This window comes from Mercenaria mercenaria, chromosome 5, assembly GCF_021730395.1.
Source record: "Mercenaria mercenaria strain notata chromosome 5, MADL_Memer_1, whole genome shotgun sequence".
Taxonomy (NCBI): Eukaryota; Metazoa; Mollusca; class Bivalvia; order Venerida; family Veneridae; genus Mercenaria; species Mercenaria mercenaria.
The window spans coordinates 11,766,624-11,788,511 of NC_069365.1; the positions used below are offsets into that span (position 1 = coordinate 11,766,624).

General features: G+C 34.3%; 1 protein-coding gene across 1 annotated transcript in view; it reads left to right on the plus strand.

The window, feature by feature from the left end:
- LOC128557247 (uncharacterized) overlaps positions 1 to 21,888 on the plus strand; it is a 57,729-nt gene that overhangs the window by 6,699 nt on the left and 29,142 nt on the right. The window contains exons 2-8 of the mRNA XM_053544430.1: positions 8,054 to 8,106; positions 8,714 to 8,739; positions 10,326 to 10,403; positions 11,136 to 11,186; positions 14,362 to 14,532; positions 15,627 to 15,653; positions 16,776 to 16,826. Coding sequence (XP_053400405.1) covers positions 8,054 to 8,106; positions 8,714 to 8,739; positions 10,326 to 10,403; positions 11,136 to 11,186; positions 14,362 to 14,532; positions 15,627 to 15,653; positions 16,776 to 16,826 — 457 coding nt within the window. The remainder of the gene's footprint in view (positions 1 to 8,053; positions 8,107 to 8,713; positions 8,740 to 10,325; positions 10,404 to 11,135; positions 11,187 to 14,361; positions 14,533 to 15,626; positions 15,654 to 16,775; positions 16,827 to 21,888) is intronic.

A 21,888-nucleotide genomic window follows, 5' to 3' on the forward strand; every position in this document is an offset into this window, starting at 1 on the left:
CCGTGACCTTAGAGGTAATCATAGTGTTAAAAACTAGGACGGTGAGGAGAAGGTTCGCCTACGTTGTGCATCTCTAAATATACAGGATTTGTCAACAAAAAGAACTGATAAACTAAACTCTGATTTTTTAAAGTATGTATTTAATACTTATTACATACTCGTTTCTATTCCCCGTTGAGTTACACTAGTACCGGAAACGTCAATATTTTTCCATACACTGACGCCTGAATTTCATATTGGGTGCGTGACGTAATTCAGTGTGTGTTGCTGCACATTTTTTTTCTATTTAGTTCAGTATTGTCAATCCTATTCAGACTATTGAATATATTTATGATATTTACGTATATACGTCTTTATTGTTCCTTCTCAAGGGAAGGAACACTTATGGTGAACATGTCACACTTGACTGAGCATGTAATGGATACAAGGATAACGTCAAAGGAATCCGTTTCCCGTAGGGCGCCGCCATCTTGGACTCATGCATATTCATTACAAATAGCCTCTAGTCCAGTATGTGTTGACGCATAATCATATTATTTCAGTCTTTAGTGCAATACAACTAACTAAAATAACAGAACAACAGGACACAATAATAAAGTTTAAAGCATGTAACTTCTCAATTGAATATATCATAGTAAAGAATCGAGATTAATGAAATGAATATGCATCATCTAAAAAATGACTCCCGCCAAAAAAAATTTTCGTAATGAAATTGTCCCTGGTCACGTGATGTTTTAGCTTCTAACGTTTCAGATTAGCAAGTACTTTCTTTTGCGTACTTTTTTTACTCTTCCTGATTTGTTTTTTCGACTCGTAAATGCATGTATGAAATTTCTTTGTGTTAAGTGTGCAGTTACTCGCTGGTGTAGTAAGTCGCGCGATGAAAACATCCGGAATTGAAATACAGACTGCAAGACAGATGCTTCCAAATAGCATAATATGTACTGCACTTGCTTACATTAAAAAAACAACAACAGTAACAACAACTTTGGATTATGATAAAAATGTTATTACTTAGATTAGTTCTTATATAGTTAACTTTGCACCAAAAATGACAGAACATATTTTTCTTATTGCATTATTAAACATTTGTAACATTATGCTTAAACAATATCCCTTAAAAAGAATATTTTATATGCGCTAGAAGGAACCTTTTGGTAAGCTAAATCTTGTTAAGACTATTAAAGTCGCGCAAAGCTAATAACCTATAAAAATGATTGTGTTATGTTCACAGAGACTTGGAGTGGACAGTACTCAGATTTTTATGTAGAAGGCTTTGAGCATTTCGCTTTAAATAGAAAATTAATTAAAAGTAAGAGTAAAAGCAACTCCGGTGGTATTGTTATTTATCTAAGAAGTGAGCTGGTTTCGGAAGATACTCTATTTTCCACCAGTCAAGATGACATTATTTGGGTAAAGATTTCAGCAGATAAGCTTTGTCTTAATAAAGACGTATATATGTTTATGTTACATTTTGCCGGATGATAGTAGTCGGCAAACTATGGTAGAAAACAATATTTTTGATAGGCTTTCCGATTCCGTTATTCATGTAGAAAATAGTAGTAATAATAGTTGTTACTATGCATTATTTGGAGATTACAATTCAAGGACATTTTTGTTACCAGACTTTGTCTCAAATGATAATATGTCTCACATAGATATGTTTCCAGAAGATTATGTGACTGATGTTGAAATGCCGAGGTGCTCTCAAGACCAAGGCCATGTAAATAATAACGTTATATTACTGTTAGATTTTTGTAAACAAACGAGTTTTCGAATCGTAAATGGTAGAAAGGGTAAAGATTCACAAATAGGAAAATATACTTTTGTGAATAACCGTGGATGTAGTGTCATACATTATGTATTATGTAAACCAGAAATGTTTAAATATGTAGAAAATTTCGAGGTTGATGAACCGAGCATTTTATCAGATCATTGCCTTATAAGTTGTACTTTTAGTTTTGACACTCTTGGCCAGTTTTTCAACTATTAAGTAATGACTTAAGCTGTGACTTAAGCCGTGTCGGATATATTTACAACGATTAAGTCAGCACGTGAATAACGGGACTCGACAAAAGTTAAACCTTCGTTTGAGCGGTGTCACCAATGGCTTATCTTTCTATTGTTAATTTAAACCTGGGGCATAGGTGGTTTAAGAAAAGATGGAGGCGGAATATTTAGACATGGATTTAAATTTCCAGTATGAAGTTAAAGCAGAAATGTTGAGGAGGGAGGGAATGATACGGGACTGAGCAAACCCTTTCGTTATGTACGACGATTTGGACTTTTGGATAGATTTCGTCTCAGTAAAGCTAGTATTACAGATGTTTTGCTTTATAAAAAAAAGACTTAAACCAACAGCGACTCCGACGCTGGGGCGAGTGCAAAAGCTCATTTTTTATTCGAAAAGTCGAGCTAAAAATGTAACAGATTCAACTCTTCAGTTTTAACTTTACTAAATTCGCTACGTTTGTACACGTTTCAAAATATACGTGCAAGCATAAATATATAAGTGCATGTATTTAATAATAAGTCGTGTAACGTACAAATATGTAGTTGAACATATATATATGGATACGCACGTCTGTGTATATACGTCTCCTTTCAATGACGTGTGGATTTTGAAATTCATGCGTTTGCAAGTGCAATTTGGGTACCTATACTATAAATTCAAATTTACAAATGCATTCCTAATTACAAATGCATATTGCACGTGTTATGTACATGAAAGGTGGAACATTTAAGAATAATGAAAACAATAAGGCAATGAGCAAACATAGGAATGCTTGTAGTCTTAACTTGAAATAAATTCACCTTTTTTCCCAGCAAATTTTTTTTTTTCATTCATTATACGGGCGCTAGCGCTTCTGTGTTTTCTATGAGAATTTCTTTTTCGAAAGTAGTAAATCGCCAAAGTAAAACGTTTTATATATGAAAAAATAAGCGAAACGGTCCGATGACTGTATCTACATGTTCATAGTGTGTGACCAAGGCTTAACTAATACATCGCAAATATACCCGACGAGTATTAGTAAAAATCCGTTAGAAAACAAGGTTGAGCGATGGCTTAACTAATACTGGTTTGAGCCTTTCTTAGTGCTAGAGTTGAAAAACCGGCCATCTATGTAGTAAAGAGAGCAGTGAATCTACTTCGAATGAACAAGGAGAGAATATTAATTACAAATGTGTTTGGAATGATGAATTTAGAGCAGATTTCCTTGCTCAGTTAAACAGTGATGATATTTCACGTGATCTTAACACTTTTTCAATTGAGGTCAATTCATGCTCTTCTTATTCCGATGTAGATATATGCATACAAAACTTCGGAAATATTATCGATAATGTAGCATCACCTTTGCTTAAAAAGAATATTAATACAAATAATTATATTAGCGATAGAAATAGTAAGGGAGATAATCCATGGTATAATGAAGATTGCTTTGAGAAGAAAATTGCATTAAAACAAATATAGAGATTGTCCAAATGATATAATTAGGAAAAAATATGGTGAAAGCTAGGTCTGATTACAAATGTACTATTAGAAAATGTCGGTATGGAAGAAAAAACTTCAACTCTTATGAAAGATAAGTTAAAAAATGCCCGAATGTATTGACGTACAGTATGTTAAAACTGTCTGCAGGTATTAAGGCAGGAAATATACCGTTGTCGTCTTTTGAAACTTATTTTAAAGCTGTTAATAATCCTACTGATAGATTTTTATACCGGGTGAAGAAGTTATATATTTTAATGAATAGTATGAAAACAATGAATTTAAAATTATGTTTGAAGAATTAAATGAGCAGATTTCTGTTAGTGAAATAAAATTAGCTATAAAACAGTTAAAAAATAATAAATCAGCTGGGCCAGATTGTATGATAAATGAATTCTTTGTTGTTGGAAAAGACACTTTAGCGCCTGTGCTGTATACACTATTCAACAAAATTTTTAACATGACCATCACGTTTTACTTTTGCAAGTATAAAACTTAAATATTCAATTAAATTTCGTGAACATAAATGATACTCTCAATGAAATTTATCGCTAGAAATTACAAATGGTTTGCTGAATACACCATACTTTTAATTACAGAAGTTTACACACCACGTGGGTCGGAAAGCACGAAATTTACGTTCTTAAGGTTTCGATGGAGGCTTTGAGAAACAAAAATCAAACAACACCAACTCATAGAAAGAAAGAGTTGTTTGACATGAAAATTGAACAGCATGTAAAACATGTATATTACTTTACGAAACAAGTGTCAGTATACTGATATAAACATTGAATTCCGGAAAAGGACTGCCTAAAGGGGCTCCACTTCCGGACAGTTAAACGCCTTTATAAACTCATCATTTTCAAAGAACTGTTACACATGTTTGTTTTGATGCATTTGCAATAGCGTGCGAGTGGTGAAATTTCACGTAACAAGGTGGAACATAGTTTTCAGCAATTGTTTATCTTTTTTTCTTTACAAATGGCATTCATTTTCAAAGGGAGACAACTTTTTCTCAAAGATTACTTAAAATAATCGGAAAAAGTTGTTTCCCTTTGAAAATGAATGCCATTTGTACTTAAAATAATCGGGAACAGTTGTCTCCCTTTGAAAATGAATGTCATTTGTAAAGAAATAAACAATTGCTGAAAACTGTGTTCCAACTTGTTATGCGAAATTTCACCACTCGCACGCTATTGCAAATGCATCAAAACGAACATGTGTAACTGTTCTTTGAAAATGGTGAGTTTTTAAAGGCGTTTAACTGTCCGGAAGTGGAACCCCTTTAGGCAGCCCTTTTCCGGAATTCAATGTTTATATCAGTATACTGACACTTGTTTCGTAAAGTAATATACATGTTTTACATGCTGTTCAAGTTTCATGTCAAACAACTCTTTCTTTCTATGATTTGGTGTTGTTTGATTTTTGTTTCTCAAGGCCTACATCGAAACATTAAACGTGTATGTGAATCATCATGTTTGAAATGTAAACAAAGGAATAAAAGTAACTGTTTTAATGTTCATGGAAAAAATCGAACTGTGATTGTCAATGTTCCCGATACGGAATATATATGAATGTATAAACATGAGCCGTTTCATCTTACAGGACTTACAAGAACATAGTAAGCGATTGTTTATTTTATTGTATTTATGTTCTATAGTGGACGCAACTTGGCCCCGATGGTTGACCTTTGCATTATAATACATAATGAGGCACAACCTATTATTGAAAAGGAGTGTACGTAAACATGAGCTTCACAAGAAAAAGGAAATGTAAATTTGTATAAATATAAATTAGTGTATTGGAAAGTTTCAACTGATCAAATGTAAGTATATATACTTTGATACTGCACTGTATACAAACTAATTCCATATAAATATACACGGCTGCCCTAAGCACCCTTGATTTCTATAATGAAATTATCGATATGAATTATCAGCCTAAGGTCAACCATCGCGGTCAAGTTGCGACTACTATAGTAACCTTTGACACTGATTTCGAGGACAAGTCGGGTTTGTGACATATACATGTCTGTTGTTGGGTTGGAAAAAGATAGGTCCAAAATTTAAACTAAAAGCTATATTGCATAAATATTTCGTTATTTCTGTGTATACAATTTGGTTGTTTAAAGGTTAGGATATCAGAAAATTACAGAAAATAAAACATATTTTTGAAAAAGTCCCGATCTTTCATCATTTGTTTGGTTGGCGCATGATTACAAATTTAATGTTATAGTAGTCGCAACTTGACCGCGATGGTTGACCTTAGGCTGATTATTCATATCGATTATTTCATTATAGAAATCAAGGGTGCTTAGGGCAGCCGTGTATATTTATATGGAATTAGTTTGTATACAGTGCAGTATCAAAGTATATATACTTACATTTGATCAGTTGAAACTTTCCAATACACTAATTTATATTTACAAAAATTTACATTTCCTTTTTCTTGTGAAGCTCATGTTTACGTACACTCCTTTTCAATAATAGGTTGTGCCTCATTATGTATTATAATGCAAAGGTCAACCATCGGGGTCAAGTTGCGTCCACTATAGTAGCCGTGATGTCCATGAAACCGTGTAAAGTGATAATTTTGATGACACGTTGGTTTTATTTTGTAACTGTGAGTGATCGTTAAGTGATCAGAAAGATTGGACAGTTGGATGCTATAAAAAAGTAATGCTTTATTTACATTAGAAAGTGAATCGTACTATATAATAAGGAAATCTAAGGTAAAATACTCCTTTTATTTCGTTCACTGAAGAAAACATTTTTTGTAAAAAGCGGTGCACGTGTGATTTGTGTAACACAGTTTAACGACGATTTCTTAGAAAACTAACGCTCAGCTCATTTACACTGACATATCCTTGATTGATTAATATATATATTGTATAAATATGAGAGACTTACAGTACCAAATACTTGCACCGAAAATTTCTAGGCACTTTCTTCTAGTACACTGTTGGGACATGTTTTTGTTTTTGATACTTTATAATTTACTCGGAGATACATTTTTTTCATTATTATTAGTTTCTCTTTGATCCACGTGCATTCTCGTGTTGTTACGACAATCTCAGTTTTACAGAGGAATTTTACATTGTCAAAATAGCATAGTCCTTAAAATCATCTTCCCATTCAATGTGGCTGGGCGGCGGTGACCGCCAAAATATGTAAAATATACAAACCATCCATAAACAAGTCAGTCAGTGCAGTGCATTTCAACGCCGTCTAGTTTAAATTTCCATCTCATCCAATAAATTTGCATTCAACGCATTGTATTTTGAAACCTTTCAATACAAAGCTATATGCCGCCCACCATAAATATGCAGGGAACCAGTCGTCATTTATTTGACTGAAAAATTGCTGAAAAAGACGCCAAACCCGAACACCCGAAACTGAGTCAAGTAAAAAGCGTTTACGAGCCATACCTAGAGCTTTTATTTTGATTTTCAATCTTAAATTCATGCACGATATTACGGTAACATTAGACAACAGAATAACATCAAGGCAAACAAACTTGCATTATCTTAACTGCAGGCCTAAAGCTGGAAGGTGAACCCCCCCCCCCCCCCCCTCCCCCGCCCTCTAGGGATTTTTGTAGACCCCATTATTTTTGAAGCCCCTTGTATGTAGATCATATTTCTGAATTCTGCCATCTGGCAAGCGGGTTCTCCATGAGTTACAGCCTGTTATCTATGTTACCTTAACAATTATTTAATAAATGATAAAACTGGAGTGTGGTGATTTATATGGTAGAAACAACCAAAATCATTAGCAAGCGGGTTTAGTAATATGCAGAATATGCTATTGTTAATGTTCCCGCTTAGTTTTGTTCTCTCAATCGATCAATTCATTTTGTAATTTACGTTACCATTATGTTTTATAAAAATACTCATATCTATTAATTCAATCGGATTAATTATCAGAAATTATCAGATAGGCGAAAACACGAAAAGACGATGGCAGATCGAGGGCGAAAACGCGAAAGCATGAAAACATGATATTAACAGCGCGAAAACGCGATATTTTTTGCTTCGTGTTTTCGCGTTATATCATCGTGTTTTCGCGTCAAAATATCGCGTTTTCGCGTAAAAATATCGTGTTTTTGCGATTTCGCCCTTAGGACGATAACGCGAAACTGCGATGGCCCCAACGGAACACCGTAGTTTAAAGACGTTAATATCCCACCCTTAGATTAGAAAGGCTTCTATAAGAAAAGAGTATCATTCTTTTTACTGTATTTTTTCTCTTATTTGTAAAATCTGTATGACAGGAAAATAGTCTATCATCGATAAGCAGGTTCTCCAGAAGCATAGAATGCAATCAAGCAAAATAATAGCAGACTCGGCATTACAGCACCAACTCAGCCGGTATTTTATGTTCATGTTTTGTCTTTGTAATATACAATGACAGGTTTTGGCTGTAACATCTAACATAGACTAATTTTCTTTTTCTTTACGGCAAATTTCTGTATCACCATCCATAGAAATAGTTTTAGAATTCATTTACTGAAGTCTCAAAATTGCGGCTTGTATGAAATAATATTTTAAAGTTTTCCTTTCAGTTCGTGCCAGAAAAAAATCAACTCCAAAAGCAGCAGGTGGAGATGATACCATGGTAACGTAATTAATTTATATGAATATTATAATTTTTGCACGCCAGTTATTAAATTTCATCTTATACGTGGTACTTAAATTTGTCCACATTTCAGTACTAGATTTTCATTGCCCACTCTCATAATTTTCAGAATTCATCTGTAATTTAACACCATGCTGATTTTATTATTCGTTTTGAAGAGGTGTTATTAATCAACATCAGGTTAGAAATGTTATGTTAAAGTAAAATAGAGAAATGAATTCATTTGTTTCGAACGTGCTGTTTAAAATTTAGACAAATGATAATTTACGTTTTCTTTGAGTAAACGTCATAAAAATCATTCTTTTAATACAAAATGTACTTTTATAAATCAGTAATACAATCTGATAAGTTGACAGGTGGACAGTTTAATGTCCTTCCTTGTATTTACAAAGTTTTACTAGCTGTCGAAAGTCTTTGTTATGCTTTCAGACTTTATTGCTAGTAGCAAAGATATCTTTTTATCATATTAATAAAGTATATATACCTATACATTATTGAAAAAAGGTCTTTTAAATTTATGTTTACAGGTTTTGATCAGGTAGTTTTAGAATTTTTATAATCTTGAAGTCACTACTTATATTTTCAGACTGGAGCTCCGTTTAGAGGTATTGCGTAAGTAATTTAACATAAATCACCTTGTTCATATTAGCGACGGCTAGTCATTGGAATGAAACTTATGTCATATTCTAACACGGCCCAATTGAATTCCCCATTAAAGTAGACTGAAACTGTGTGTTATTATGCCACACAAACAAACACAGTTTTTAGGCCACACTTATTACGTCATAACGTCAAACGCCATAGTGGTGTAACACAACAGGCAATATTTGGTCGTTAGTGAATATCTTTAAGATGTAGATAAAAACCCTCGATAAATTGTCAGAATCGAAATAATATATCTCAGTTAGTGTTTTATTCTTGAATAAAGTTCAGATGCATATTATTATATCACTTGGGGTGATACCTCGTGATATAATTCCTTCACATCTGAACTCCGAACAAAGGTTTAGTAAGATATATTATCTCTTAACTAAAAGTATCACAGTGTGTACATACAGAAAGTATGGGTCGGTGGTTCTACCCAGGTGCCTGCTTGTGGTGAAATAATGCACGGAAGCTGGAAAGCCGTCATATGACCTGTCGATGATGTGTCGGTGCGACGTTAAACCCAATCATATAAAATAAATCTACCGACCCGTCCTATCTAATATTGAAATTGTCCATTATAAAAGAATATATCATGTTACACACGCCCGCCCTATAAAGCGAGTTTCAAGGATGACTTCTATATTTTATATAATAGATATGGCTCAGGATAAGGCCATATAGAGTGGAAATTAGCCATAATTGTCCCGCGCCTTTTTCGAATAAGATTGGGTTATTTCCTTCCGTCCTTCTGGCAGTCCGTAACACTTACATCCGTTTCCATAACTCTGCCATCCATCAAAGAATTTCAAAATCGCAAAACAATTGTTCCCCATAATGAGACGACCTGTCGCGTTTAAGACACAGGCCCTATCTCAAAGTCTAATTCATACTTGGAGATCAAAGATAATTGGTCACTTTTTGTCTTGCAAATAACTTTACTTTGCATGGATGGATATTCAAGTAACTGGTCACAAACATTCACCATATTTAAATGATATGTCACATGTAAGACCCAGACCTCTAGCTCAAGGTCAATATCATGCTTGGAAATGATTTTTGGTAGATATGGTCTGTAACGGTTTTATGCATGAATGTATATTCAAATAAGTGGTATTCACTAATACAAGACAAATTATTCACTGTATTGATATTTCTTTTTTTCTTACCAATTTGAAAATGAAATCATTAAATCTTTAAACTACAGATATTAAAAGTCGAAAGCATTCACTAATCATAGATTTCCAGACATTTTAAATTACATACCTCTTCGTGCATTATATAATACCGTTATCATGATATGTAGGCATTTTAGCATGTTTCTCTCTCACTTTCAAGATGGTGTTATATTTGCCTGCAATATGTTCTGTAAAATTGTCACTAGGCAGCGGACGTTGAAAACTCTGTTACAGTTTCGTGTTAAGTTAGAAGTAGTTAAATGGTTTAATTCGACTGAAATATATACCACAAATTCGAAATGTATGTTATATATGATTGCAACAATATAATTTAAAGGCATTGGCTTAAAAAGAAGGAAATTTGATTTCTTTCAGGCGAAATGTGTTTCCTGTTGTACAAGAAACGTTCGGGTCATCTCCATCAGCAAAAATAGAAACACCTCGTAGCAAACGGTATTCTCATATTTACTTTAACTTTTGACGTACAGTCCACTGTTTATCCACTTTTTCTACAGCACACCTTTTCGTTGATTATCTTTAAATACACAGATGATACTTGTTTGTTTTTCATGAAAATCAAAATAATGTTTATCTTATCGAAAAGCGGAACAATTCTATATTTTCACGAGCACGTAACGTGAGGCAATATAAATTCATATTCACGAAAAACAAACAATTCATTTCTATTTTGTCTTACTTGATGAAAAACATGAAAAGAAATGTTTAATAACAATATCATTAGAAGTGTGTCATAGGAAATATATTTTCCAAGCATGTTTTTAAACTTTCAAAAGATCTTTATTAGTTTCGAGTTCATCGCCAGAAACGACTAGGATAACTTGGAGTTGAGTGTTACATAAACTTTAAAGGATATGTAATATAGCATAAAGCAACATCTCCATATTCCGAAAACAAAAGTTCTTTCAAAAGATTTCATAGGCCAGGATATTATACAGATAATCCACGCAATTGCCATTATCAAGGATGTCCTAAAACTTGAAAATGATCCTACTACTGGAGACTTTGTATAAATTATATCTAGGACTTATACAGTCATGAAAAGAACATGTTACGGACTTTATTCATTGTTAGATGCAAGTACAACTATTACATATATACAAATTATTTGTAAATACTTTCTTCAGCGTGTGCAGTATATACATTAGTACTGATGAATTATTTCAGGAGATTAGAATCAGCTGGTAATCGTCGACCTCCAAAACAGCCAGAAAGAAGGTAAAAGCATATAAACGACTGATTTCCCTTTTCATGTTTCGTTTACTAAACGAGACATATGTTAAAGAGGTTTGAATTTATTTAACATTCTTAAATACAGTCAAACCTGTTTATAAAGACCACACTTGGGAGAGCTAAAATGTGGTCTTTATTGGGAGGTGGTCTTTATTCACAGGTTTATTACACTGTAAATGTTAAACCGTTCGAGTATTCCTGCTTTCATAGTTTGTGATCTTGCTTAATCACCCTTGGATATAATGCCTGTTTTTATACGCCCGATTTGAAAAACAAACAACAACAAACAAAAAACAACAACAACAACAACAGCAAAAACAACAACAAAAAAAACAAAACGAACGTATTGTTACGAATCAGGGGTGTTGCGGAGATGGGTAGGCTAGGCGTACGGCGTACTGAAGAACTCTGGGTAAACTTTACTCAAGTAGTCGAAAAGGCAAATAGGGTATAGCCAGGTTGGAAAAGGCAAATAGGGTATAGCCAGGTTGATTCAATGTACCGTAAAACTAACTAAACCAGAGAGACTATAAGACTCAGGATAACAGTTAATGAAGTTTATTAATGTTAATATATCATACAAGAAAATATAAGTGAAGTCAACACATTAAACAAACGCATCAAATGTAATCACAAATTCTTCTTGATAATAAATGTATTTATCTATTGATGGCTAAATTCTGTCAGTATAAGTACAAACTTATCAAATAAGATTAAGACTGTTCTGGCTTTCCTTAGTTTACAGGTAGCGAAGCGAGTTACAATGAACTTTAAAATGTTTTACAAAACAATACTGTGCACTTTTACATGTACAAAAATGCAAGATTTAATACACATCTCCTTTTAGATTAATCTATTTATGATTGAACTGGCGTTCCATAAGTTGTAAATATTGTCACGGATATAAAAGCAATGTTCAGCAACAGATATTCCTTCTATAAAAATAGTAATTTATATTCTCAGTACTTAAGACAAATCCATTAATTTAGTTTACTTTAAATAAGTAGTGCATATGTAAATACATCTGTGCAAACAAAACTCGTAGAAATGTTACTAAATGTTGCATCAAAAGGGGCTTTTATAGATCTATGGCTTTTAATTAATATAAATTCTGATTGCAGAGCAACTTTCTTACATCTACGTTCAGCATAGTGTTCATTTTAATTAAAATATATTAAACGTGGCTTTAGGTCTGAAAGCTTGAGTTGAAGTGATTGTTGATGGCCAAAATCGGGCTCTTTTATAGTTTTCAAGAGAAAGTGACCCGGAAAAGTAACCAGAACAGTCAAAATGGATTATTTCGGGTTAATTGACCAAAATGGTTAGTGACCGACGGGTCACAGTGACCGAATGGTCACAGTGACCTAAAACGTCAAGCTCTATGTTAAACACTGCCGAATCATAAAAATGGCGATTTTATGTAATGTTGACATGAAAATAACATCCAAATATGCACCATTGAGTTAACTCTAACATGTTCAAGTGATTTAAACATCTTTGAAGATGACAACGATAATTTATGTTGCTTAGTAACGGTAAATAGTCCAACAATGCAATGCAAATAAGGATGCATATCCTGTCAGGAAATGAAGGCAGTAAACGCCTTTTTTTAGAGCTCTTCGGCCTAGAGTTGCCACCCAACTTTTAAAACCTCACACAAATATGGCCTAGGGCTTTGATATCTGGTATGTTGCAGCGGGGATCAAATGGTTTTACATAGATTTATACGGGGAAAACTTTGAAAATCTTCTTGTACAAAACCACATGGCCTAGGGCTTTGATATTTGGTATGTAGCATCATCTAGTGGTCCTCTACCAAGATTGTTCAAATTATCCTCCTAGGGTCAAATATGGCCCCGCCCCGGGGGTCCCAAGTTTTACATAGACTTATATAGGAAAAAGCTTTAAAAATTTTCTTAACTGAAACCATACGACCTAGGCTTTTGATATTTGGTATGATGCATTGTCTAGTAGTCCTCTACCAAAATTATTCAAATTATGCCCCTGGGGTTAAAAGAGGCCCCGGCCTGGGGTCACTTAGTTTTTATGTGAGTTATATAGGAAGAATACTTAAAAATCATCTTATCCTATTTCCAAGACTGTTTAATTATAATTACCTGATGACCCCAAGTAATATTATGTCACCTGACTGTGACTTTGACCTACTGACCTACTTTCTTGTTTTTTAAGATACAGCCTTGAAATTTTGTTGACATACACAGTTTTGCACACAAGTCGTAAAACTGAATTTCATTGACCATGAATTTGACCTACTGACTTTCTTAATATTTTATCATCAGTTTGACATTTGAAACATGTAGCTCATATTACTCAGGTGAGCGATCCAGGGTCATCATGACCCTCTTGTTTGTTTGAATGTTAGAAGTCATTCCTGTTTTAAATGTCGAGTGTCGTTCTGTATTTGACTGTAAAATATCGTTTGTTTGTTTTTCGAATGTCTAATGTCATTCTGGATTTTAACGTCAACTGTCGTTCGTGTTTCAAATGTTAAATGTCGTTTTAGGTTTGAATGTCCAAAGTCGTTCCTGATTAGAACGTCTAGTCTCGTTCTGGATTTGAATGACCAATGTCGTAACTTCTCACTTTGAGTGTTCAATGTCGGTCTCCATTTCAGTGTCCAATATCAAACTTCCGGCCAATTTTACACACTTTTTTAAGATAGCTAACCTGATTTATGCGAATTTCACTTCAAACTCTCGTCGATTTACCGGAATGTTTATATAAATACTCAGCGTAATGTCGTTTTCCATATTCACGATATGCAAACGTATATAACAGGGATAATCTATTTGCATTTAGCTAATGTATATATAGGTACGGAACATTTATGTTATCTGTTTTTTATCATAGCCAATCACAGTTACGACCTCAAGGATAAAGACTTACTGTCTATGCACTCCAAAGAGAAACATTCTTCCTTACGTATATGTATCTAATGAGAACAGCCAATAGTGTGTGACATATATGCAGTATTATAAGAAAGACGTCACTTTACTTTATTCACTTTACTTACCTGACAAGTTATTTTTAAGAAAACAGGTCATAGTAAAATCATTGGATTTCATCCTAATTAAAACTACTACGAAAAATTAAGAGTTGTATACATATAGTATATATATTTTAATTTTTATCCTTATAGCCATGAATCTGCTGTAACAACAGATGAACGAAAGTTCACACTTAGCCCAGAGCAATTATCTGAGTTAAGAGACGATATGAAGACAGCTTACGAAGAATATGTAGAACACGTGCCGGACACTGTATCTAAGCCAAAGACAATAGCAGATGAAATTACATTCTACACCGTAAAGTATGCTGTTTAATTATTAGTAGATAAAACACAATTAAATTTAAATTTCAAATAAGTAATGCTACGTAAGTAGATAAGATAGAGAATAAAGAACAACGTATAACTTAAGTATAAACGTAGTTTGATTATATACACAATGAATATTTTAAAACGTGTTATTGGAAGAGACAAATTTATGTAGATTTATTACGTTGATATCGGAATGTGTCGCCATTCAACTCTTTTTTGTGGGGTTCTTATTTTTAATCAACGTATGTTTCATGCATGATATAATGGTGGGAAGCAAACACTAGAGAATGTTTCAGCAGCAAGTTAATTATAAATAATCAAAGATTGGGTGGACTCATTAGGGAGGGTTTTGTTTTTTTCTGTTTTATGTGAATGCCTATGTTCTGAACTGTTTCAATAAAGCAAAGAAACAGCCGTATTTACAGTTTGGCTATCAGCTAATACCATGTCATTTATATGAAATACACATTTTATTTAAAATGAATAATATTTATTTTATCAGAGGTACAAAACAATCTCACAATAATAAATACACATCCACTTTATCAGTATCGCACTTATAAACACTGATCTGTTCTGATCTATTTGTGATAAATCAAATGTTACTATAATGCAAAAATGAGGAATGAATGGAAAACAAATATACTTAAGTTCTAAGTTAAGCTCTGTGAGACCTCACATGAATCAGGACTTAAAGCTGGATTGCAGGCAATGATGTACCAGCTGGACAATCTAACTAATCAGCTGGAGTGCAGCTGATGGTGTAACCACGGGCTGCACTAAATTATCACGAAAAATTCATCCGCGATATTACTAAATGGAACTTTTTCTCGGATGATATTTTTATGTGTTTAAAGTTATAATACTCCGGATACTATGATTATCAGAAGTATACTTATAACTTTATCAAAGAAGTAAGGTTCTTAAACGGATCTAAATTAGTTGTACCTGTTTATGATGTTTATGATAAAAGAGTAAACACATGCGAAATAAGATACACCCAGTTTGACTCACAATGACACAAAATCACAGCCTTTTTTAAATTCAGTGTCCGCATAGATGCATGTCTTATTGTTGTTTTACAGGTTGATAGGTCATTTGCGGTTGCAGAGGTAATATAGTAGCTTTATCTAGTTAAATTCGTTTAAAAGTAAGTGAATAGATACACACACAACCACTTGGCAACATTTATTTTACAAATCAAATAAATGGACATACCTTACGAAGTATCATTTTTGTAAGTTTCATGACGATCTGTTGAAACAAGTTAAAGTTCTTGTATATACGATAATTGTTACTATATACATAGAGGAAATAAGCCACAAATTATACATGTGTTGGAAAGTCACCAAATAAACGATTGGTAGGAATTATTCTGATATCGAACAAGCGGGATTAAAATATTTGGCCGAATGTCTACAAAAATTGTTCAAGCTGCCACCATCATAGACGGGTTTATTTTCTATATAATCCTCTTGTCTGAAACCATTTATTCGAGTCAGAATATTCACACCGTCGTTCCATAGGTAGTCCTCTACCAAAATATCATATCCAGTTGACAAAAAATAAATTATCACCATAAGTATTGCTTATTTTCTTTATATGTCTTATCAGTACAGTACTTGAAATTGATTGTTTTAAACTTAAATTATCTGAACCGCTTCACTTACTATCTCGAACGCACGACAGCTTGTTTCGAGCGCGCGACTTAATTTCATCCTTTTGAGTGCTCGACTTATTGCATCGACCGCTCGATATGTTTGTCGTGCGCTCAAGATAACTTTTTCTTTGAAAACGTATATTTTATAGGCTACGAGTATATTTTATAAGAACGTACGTTTCTATTAAATGCAAATCGAAACTTTTAACGCCCCACCGGTAGTTTCGACAATATATTTTATAATGCATATAGTACATTCATGTAATGCCTCAGACATTAAGCTAAATATGATGTGAAGAACATACAAAAAAATCAACAAAAATTACCTTCTTCATCGGCAGGTAGAGATCACATGTAAGTTTCTTTATAGTTGGGACGTGGAGAAGAAGCACATGCAATTGTAGCATCTTTTAATTATATCTTGCAATATATCAAATGAATTAGTTCCTTCTTCAGAAGTAGCCATATGGTAACAATTAGGCTAGAGAAACTTTTTGTGACAATGAATAAATTTAGATACACTCTTTCTTTTTATGGTTGCACAAATTGTTTGATAATACTGTATTATTATCAGAGGTACTGGAAGTCAAAGAGAAAATCAGCAACAGAGGGAACTGAAATCGAGGTAAGATATACATCTGTAGTTTTGCTAGTTTACCAAATTTCATCGAGAAGATGAAATCTGAAATTCCGATAAAACTGTTGTCGGTAAGGACACAGTGATCTACGAAATCTTTTTTTCTTTATATTTCGTCACATTATTTCTACATTGATGTAACTAGCCTTTTGATAGTTTTGGAAAACAACGTTTAAAGATTTGAGTGGCTATGACTTCTAAATGTAGCAGTTCATGTAGCACCAGTTGTATCAGAATGTGTCATTTGCATCTGAAATTAATGATCATTGAACAAACTTTCCGCCAGTCAGTTGCAAAAGAGGTAATCTTTGACATAGATAGGTAGACATCGACCAAATATTTGTTATGGCAGTTGCTTGGAAATGGAGGTAATTTTAAATGAAATATTAACTGCACATCAGAAAAAATACATTTCGATGTTCATGTAATATATATCATTGTACTTTGAAAGGGTTAAAACAATATTACACGAAGACATTGCTTTGGGTTTAATCGTCTGATTGTATGACCATCGACCACACACCCGTGTTCTCGACAAACCCTTGGTACAAACGTTTGCTTAATTTGAAATACATACAGAACTCTACTTTCAGCAAGACATGTTCTAGTTTTACTACACACGTAAATAATATGAAAGTAAAGAAAGTTTTTAATATTTATTTTCACCTTTTGTACATTATTAACATAATTTGCAAAAAAAAAAGATTTGAATAACTGGTAGGACAAATGGACGGAAAGTTGATTGTTTTATACATAATGCCAGAAAATGATATCAGATATCCTTGCAGTAAGCAATGCATATCCATTAAGGATATAAGTAGACTCACTCAGACTTGTAGGTATACTGTATATGCTAATCTATGTCTAAACAAGCGTAGTTCACAGATTATACCATTTTTATGAGCGTTTACTATATATCTTTCTTTCGATGACACTTTACAGTAGCAGTATAAGTATATAATTATATGGATCACCTTGAGTGAAACATGTATATGGAGGACGATTGCTGTTAAAATTATAATTATTATGCTTTGTGACATTTTCACTTTGAAGGACAAGGGATTTAACTTTCTTTGAAATAATAAATGCGTTCTTCGCACTGGTCAGTGCTTCAGCCACTGAACTGCTTATAAGTCCTCTACCGGTTCACTGGTGGGGAAAATAGGAATGCCTTCCGTCTATCCGTCTGTCCGTGCATCCGTCCGCACATCTGGATCCTGCAATTACTCACAAAATATTCGAGCTAGGCTAAAAAAACTTGGTATGTGTATATAGGGCAATATGTAGATAACGCACGTACATGACTTATGCTTGTAGGTCAAAGGTCAAGGTCACTACTGAAGGTCAAGTAAAAATTGTTTTCTCTCCATACTTTTACATGCATTGATGGATTATCCTAGTGGTACACACAAATGCTCCCCCTGATGAAACAATGTGTAAACACATGATCTATGTTTGGTTAAAGGCCAGTGCCACTGTTTAAGGACCAGTGAAAGTTGTTTTCTGCCTCATAACTTTTAATTGCATTTAATGATTTTTTTTTGTTACAAGGTAGATATATTTCCCATTGTTAGACTATTTGTCGCGCACATGACCCATGGTTGTCGGTCAAAGGTCAAGACCACTATTAAAGGACAAGTAAAAATTTGTTTCCGCTCCATAACTTTTATGTACGTTTACAGATTATCTTAATACTGCACACAAAATGCTCCGCATGATGAGACAATGTGTTGTGTACATGATCTTTGCTTGTAGGTCAGGGTCACTATTGAAATTTAAGTAAGAACAGTTTTTGTTTCTTAGATCCTAAATGCCTTGAAACATTTTTGGTCTTAACACTTTTGCCAACAACTATGCCACTGTAACACTCGGCCACTTCTTCATTACGCTACCTGCTTCATTTTATAACTGATATCATGTCGTAATAGATCTGCTAGAAGCTTAATGTTGACCATAGAACATAATTATAATTTCTTTTTGTTCTTGGTCAGTTTCTCTCCATTCTTAATCCTTACTTTGCCATATCTTATCGCCCCCTAGTATCTTATTGTTTTATGTTCATCTACAACAGTATTGTGCATCCGTCTTTTTGCTATATTTGCTATATTTGTTTATCCATTTAGCATTGCCGTATAGTCTATAAAGAAACTGCATTTGAACAGCACAAACGCACCGAAAGCGAGCAAGCAAAATGGACATCTGTATAGCAGATTGCTACATTTGAGCACGCAGATAGTACAAGGAATTAAACAATGTAAAGTTTTATTTTTACACCATTGGGGGACATGTACTATCTGGTAAATCAGATGACCTTTCATGGTGATTTTCTTATTATCTAGTACAAATCTCTATTTGATATGTATGTATGTAGACCTATTGCACAACAAGTTGTTCTGTGCATTTACCAGTTGATGATGTTTAGGGAAAGCCATTGAAGGTGAGAGGAGAAAAAAGCTGGTGGGGGAGTGGATGGTGGTTTGGGATGGCGCTTGGTGTCGGTGCTGGCTAAGACGGGATGGTTGGTTGAGGTCTCGGACTGGTTTAGTTGGATGGAAGCTGGGCACTGGCTGAAGATCTGATTAGGGAGACGGGCTCGGGTCTGATATAGTGATTGAGTTAAGGGCGCTTGTTTGGGGAGAGGCTAGTTATTGTGTGATGGTTGGGATGGGAGGAGGTTGGTTTTATAAAGGCTGAGCTGTAAATTGGGCTAACTGAGGACTGTTTAAATTAGGGGTGCCGAGTTGGGGTTCGAAGGCTGGTTAAAGGAGGGATGTAGGCTGGTTAATATGACTGGGACTGTTTAGAGGCATGATAAAGCCCCTCTGGTGGGGGATGTAGCGGGAGGTGTCTCGGGTTTGATAGGGAAGGTTGTGTTTAGGAAGAGTGCTAGTTTGGGGCTGTTGTGTGGTTGAGGGACGGTTGTGTGTGGCTTGTGCTGTTTTTGTAGCTTGGCGATGGTTGATTGGTTAGGATTGCTTTTTTAACCATGGAGAGGGCAGTAGTGTATAAATAGGCTGAGCATTCATCGCGTGCAAATCATCGTGCATGTGCTCACATGCCAAACACGTGTCGAAAAATTAGGGGGCAATCATCGTGGAGCAAATCATCGTGGAGCAATCATCGTGGAGCAATCATCACCCAGACCCGTGACGCGTTTACCACGTGACAATTATTTTTAGGTCATGAGTCACGAGAAGGGTGGAAGACCTCGCTTCTACTAGGCGTATAAAAGTCTTCGTTCTTTTGAAGGACGTCATTGTGCATTAAATACGTGTGTTAGTTCTCTAAGTGGATCTATTTATGGATTTTAACAAAAGAAACGTTTTACCTCCTGAATTATGTAAAAGAATTTACGATGATTTTGTGAGAAAGCCTCGGATTTCTTTGATACATATACTGGCATTTGAGTTGTACGAGCTCGCGTTGTTCTCTGTTCTGCCTACATATTTCTATTCTGTCTTAAACAGCGATCGGAAAATAAGAAATTGGTTGAATAATTTAGAGACTTTTGAAAAGTTTTATTTCTTTCATAACTGAACTTTAAGGCAAACATTACTAAGGTCACTTATCACTTATCAAACAAGCGTCACTGTTCTTTTCTGTTCTGTTTAAAAAGCATGGATTTCTGTGCACAATTGTTTCTGGAATCTAATGCAAGAGTCGTTCAACCGCTTGCATAGCCGGTGAATGGAATAAAAGAATGAGAAATTCGGGGGACGTTATTAATTCGGAAATTAATATCTGTGAACCCCAAACACAGAATCACCCCATGGGGGTACTTAACTTTCATTTCTCATTCCTTAATTTGATATGCGCGAATCTCACTACTAGTAGATGTTGTTAAGTGGGTGGACTGTTGCTGATCTCCTTTGTCAGATCATATTCGAGGAGTCGAAAAATGACATTTATCTATAACTTTATTGTTCGTTCTCTCGAGAATACAGATGTAGGGATGCGCAGGAAAGAAATCAGATTCGCCTGTTTAGGACACATACCTTTCAAACAATGAAAAAATAGAATGAGTCTGCTAATGGGTAAAAGGAGTTGACATCTGTTTTTGTCTCGAAACACTCGTACTTTATCGAGTGTGCTGTGATCAACAGATGTTTTTCTCACTTTTCACGGTTTTAACTGAAATTAATAAACGGATAGTGTGTTTTCATTTTTCTACTAGTTTAAAATGTATGATCTTCCTCATTTCACAAATAATACCCCGTTTATTTGACTCAGTTATCAGTCTATAGTATGATCTTTACACTAGACCGCTGAGTTCTTATTCATATTTAACCTTTAGCCTGCTAGATTTCTAAAATGGACTGGTTCATCATTCAGTTTTAGTAATACCATTGTACCATTTGTTCTTCAAAAGGGTGTTCACTAAAAATGTAACGACTGAATAGTTAACAGCGCGGACCATAATCAACCCGCACGGACATGCTGGCTGATCTTGGTCCGCACTGGTAACAAAAGCAGAATCACTTGCTGCTAGCTGACTGAAGGTTAAACTCACTGGTACGATGAAAGAATAACTGGGGATCTCAAACTTGTTGAGAAGGACGTAGTTTGCGTTTTATTCGACCAGGCCTGGGGGAAGGGGTGGGGGTTAATCTCTGACTCATACAAATAATGGAAATCGAAAAAAGTATGATTCTTTAATTCCATAATATGTCAGTAACCAACGACTAAAACGTTACATTGAGGACAATGTAAGGTAGATGGCTACTGAATAAATCAGGTTGCCGATTGTACTATACATCCTGCACAATAATGCAGTAGACTGTCGCGAAACACCGCCCTGCCAGGTCAATTTAAAACGCACAATATTATAACTTTCCTTAATAAATGACAAAGACACAACAAAATGGCTTTTATTTGATATAAAATTTACAAAATGAATATTGGTATGATTATGAAAAACAATGTATATTTATTTCCAGAAGCACAATGTTTGTTTACACTGTGGTCAACAAAAAGTTTAAAATTTATGTTTAAGATGTTTCATCTTTTATCCATCATAATTATTATGTTTGTCGGTAAAATAGATTTAACT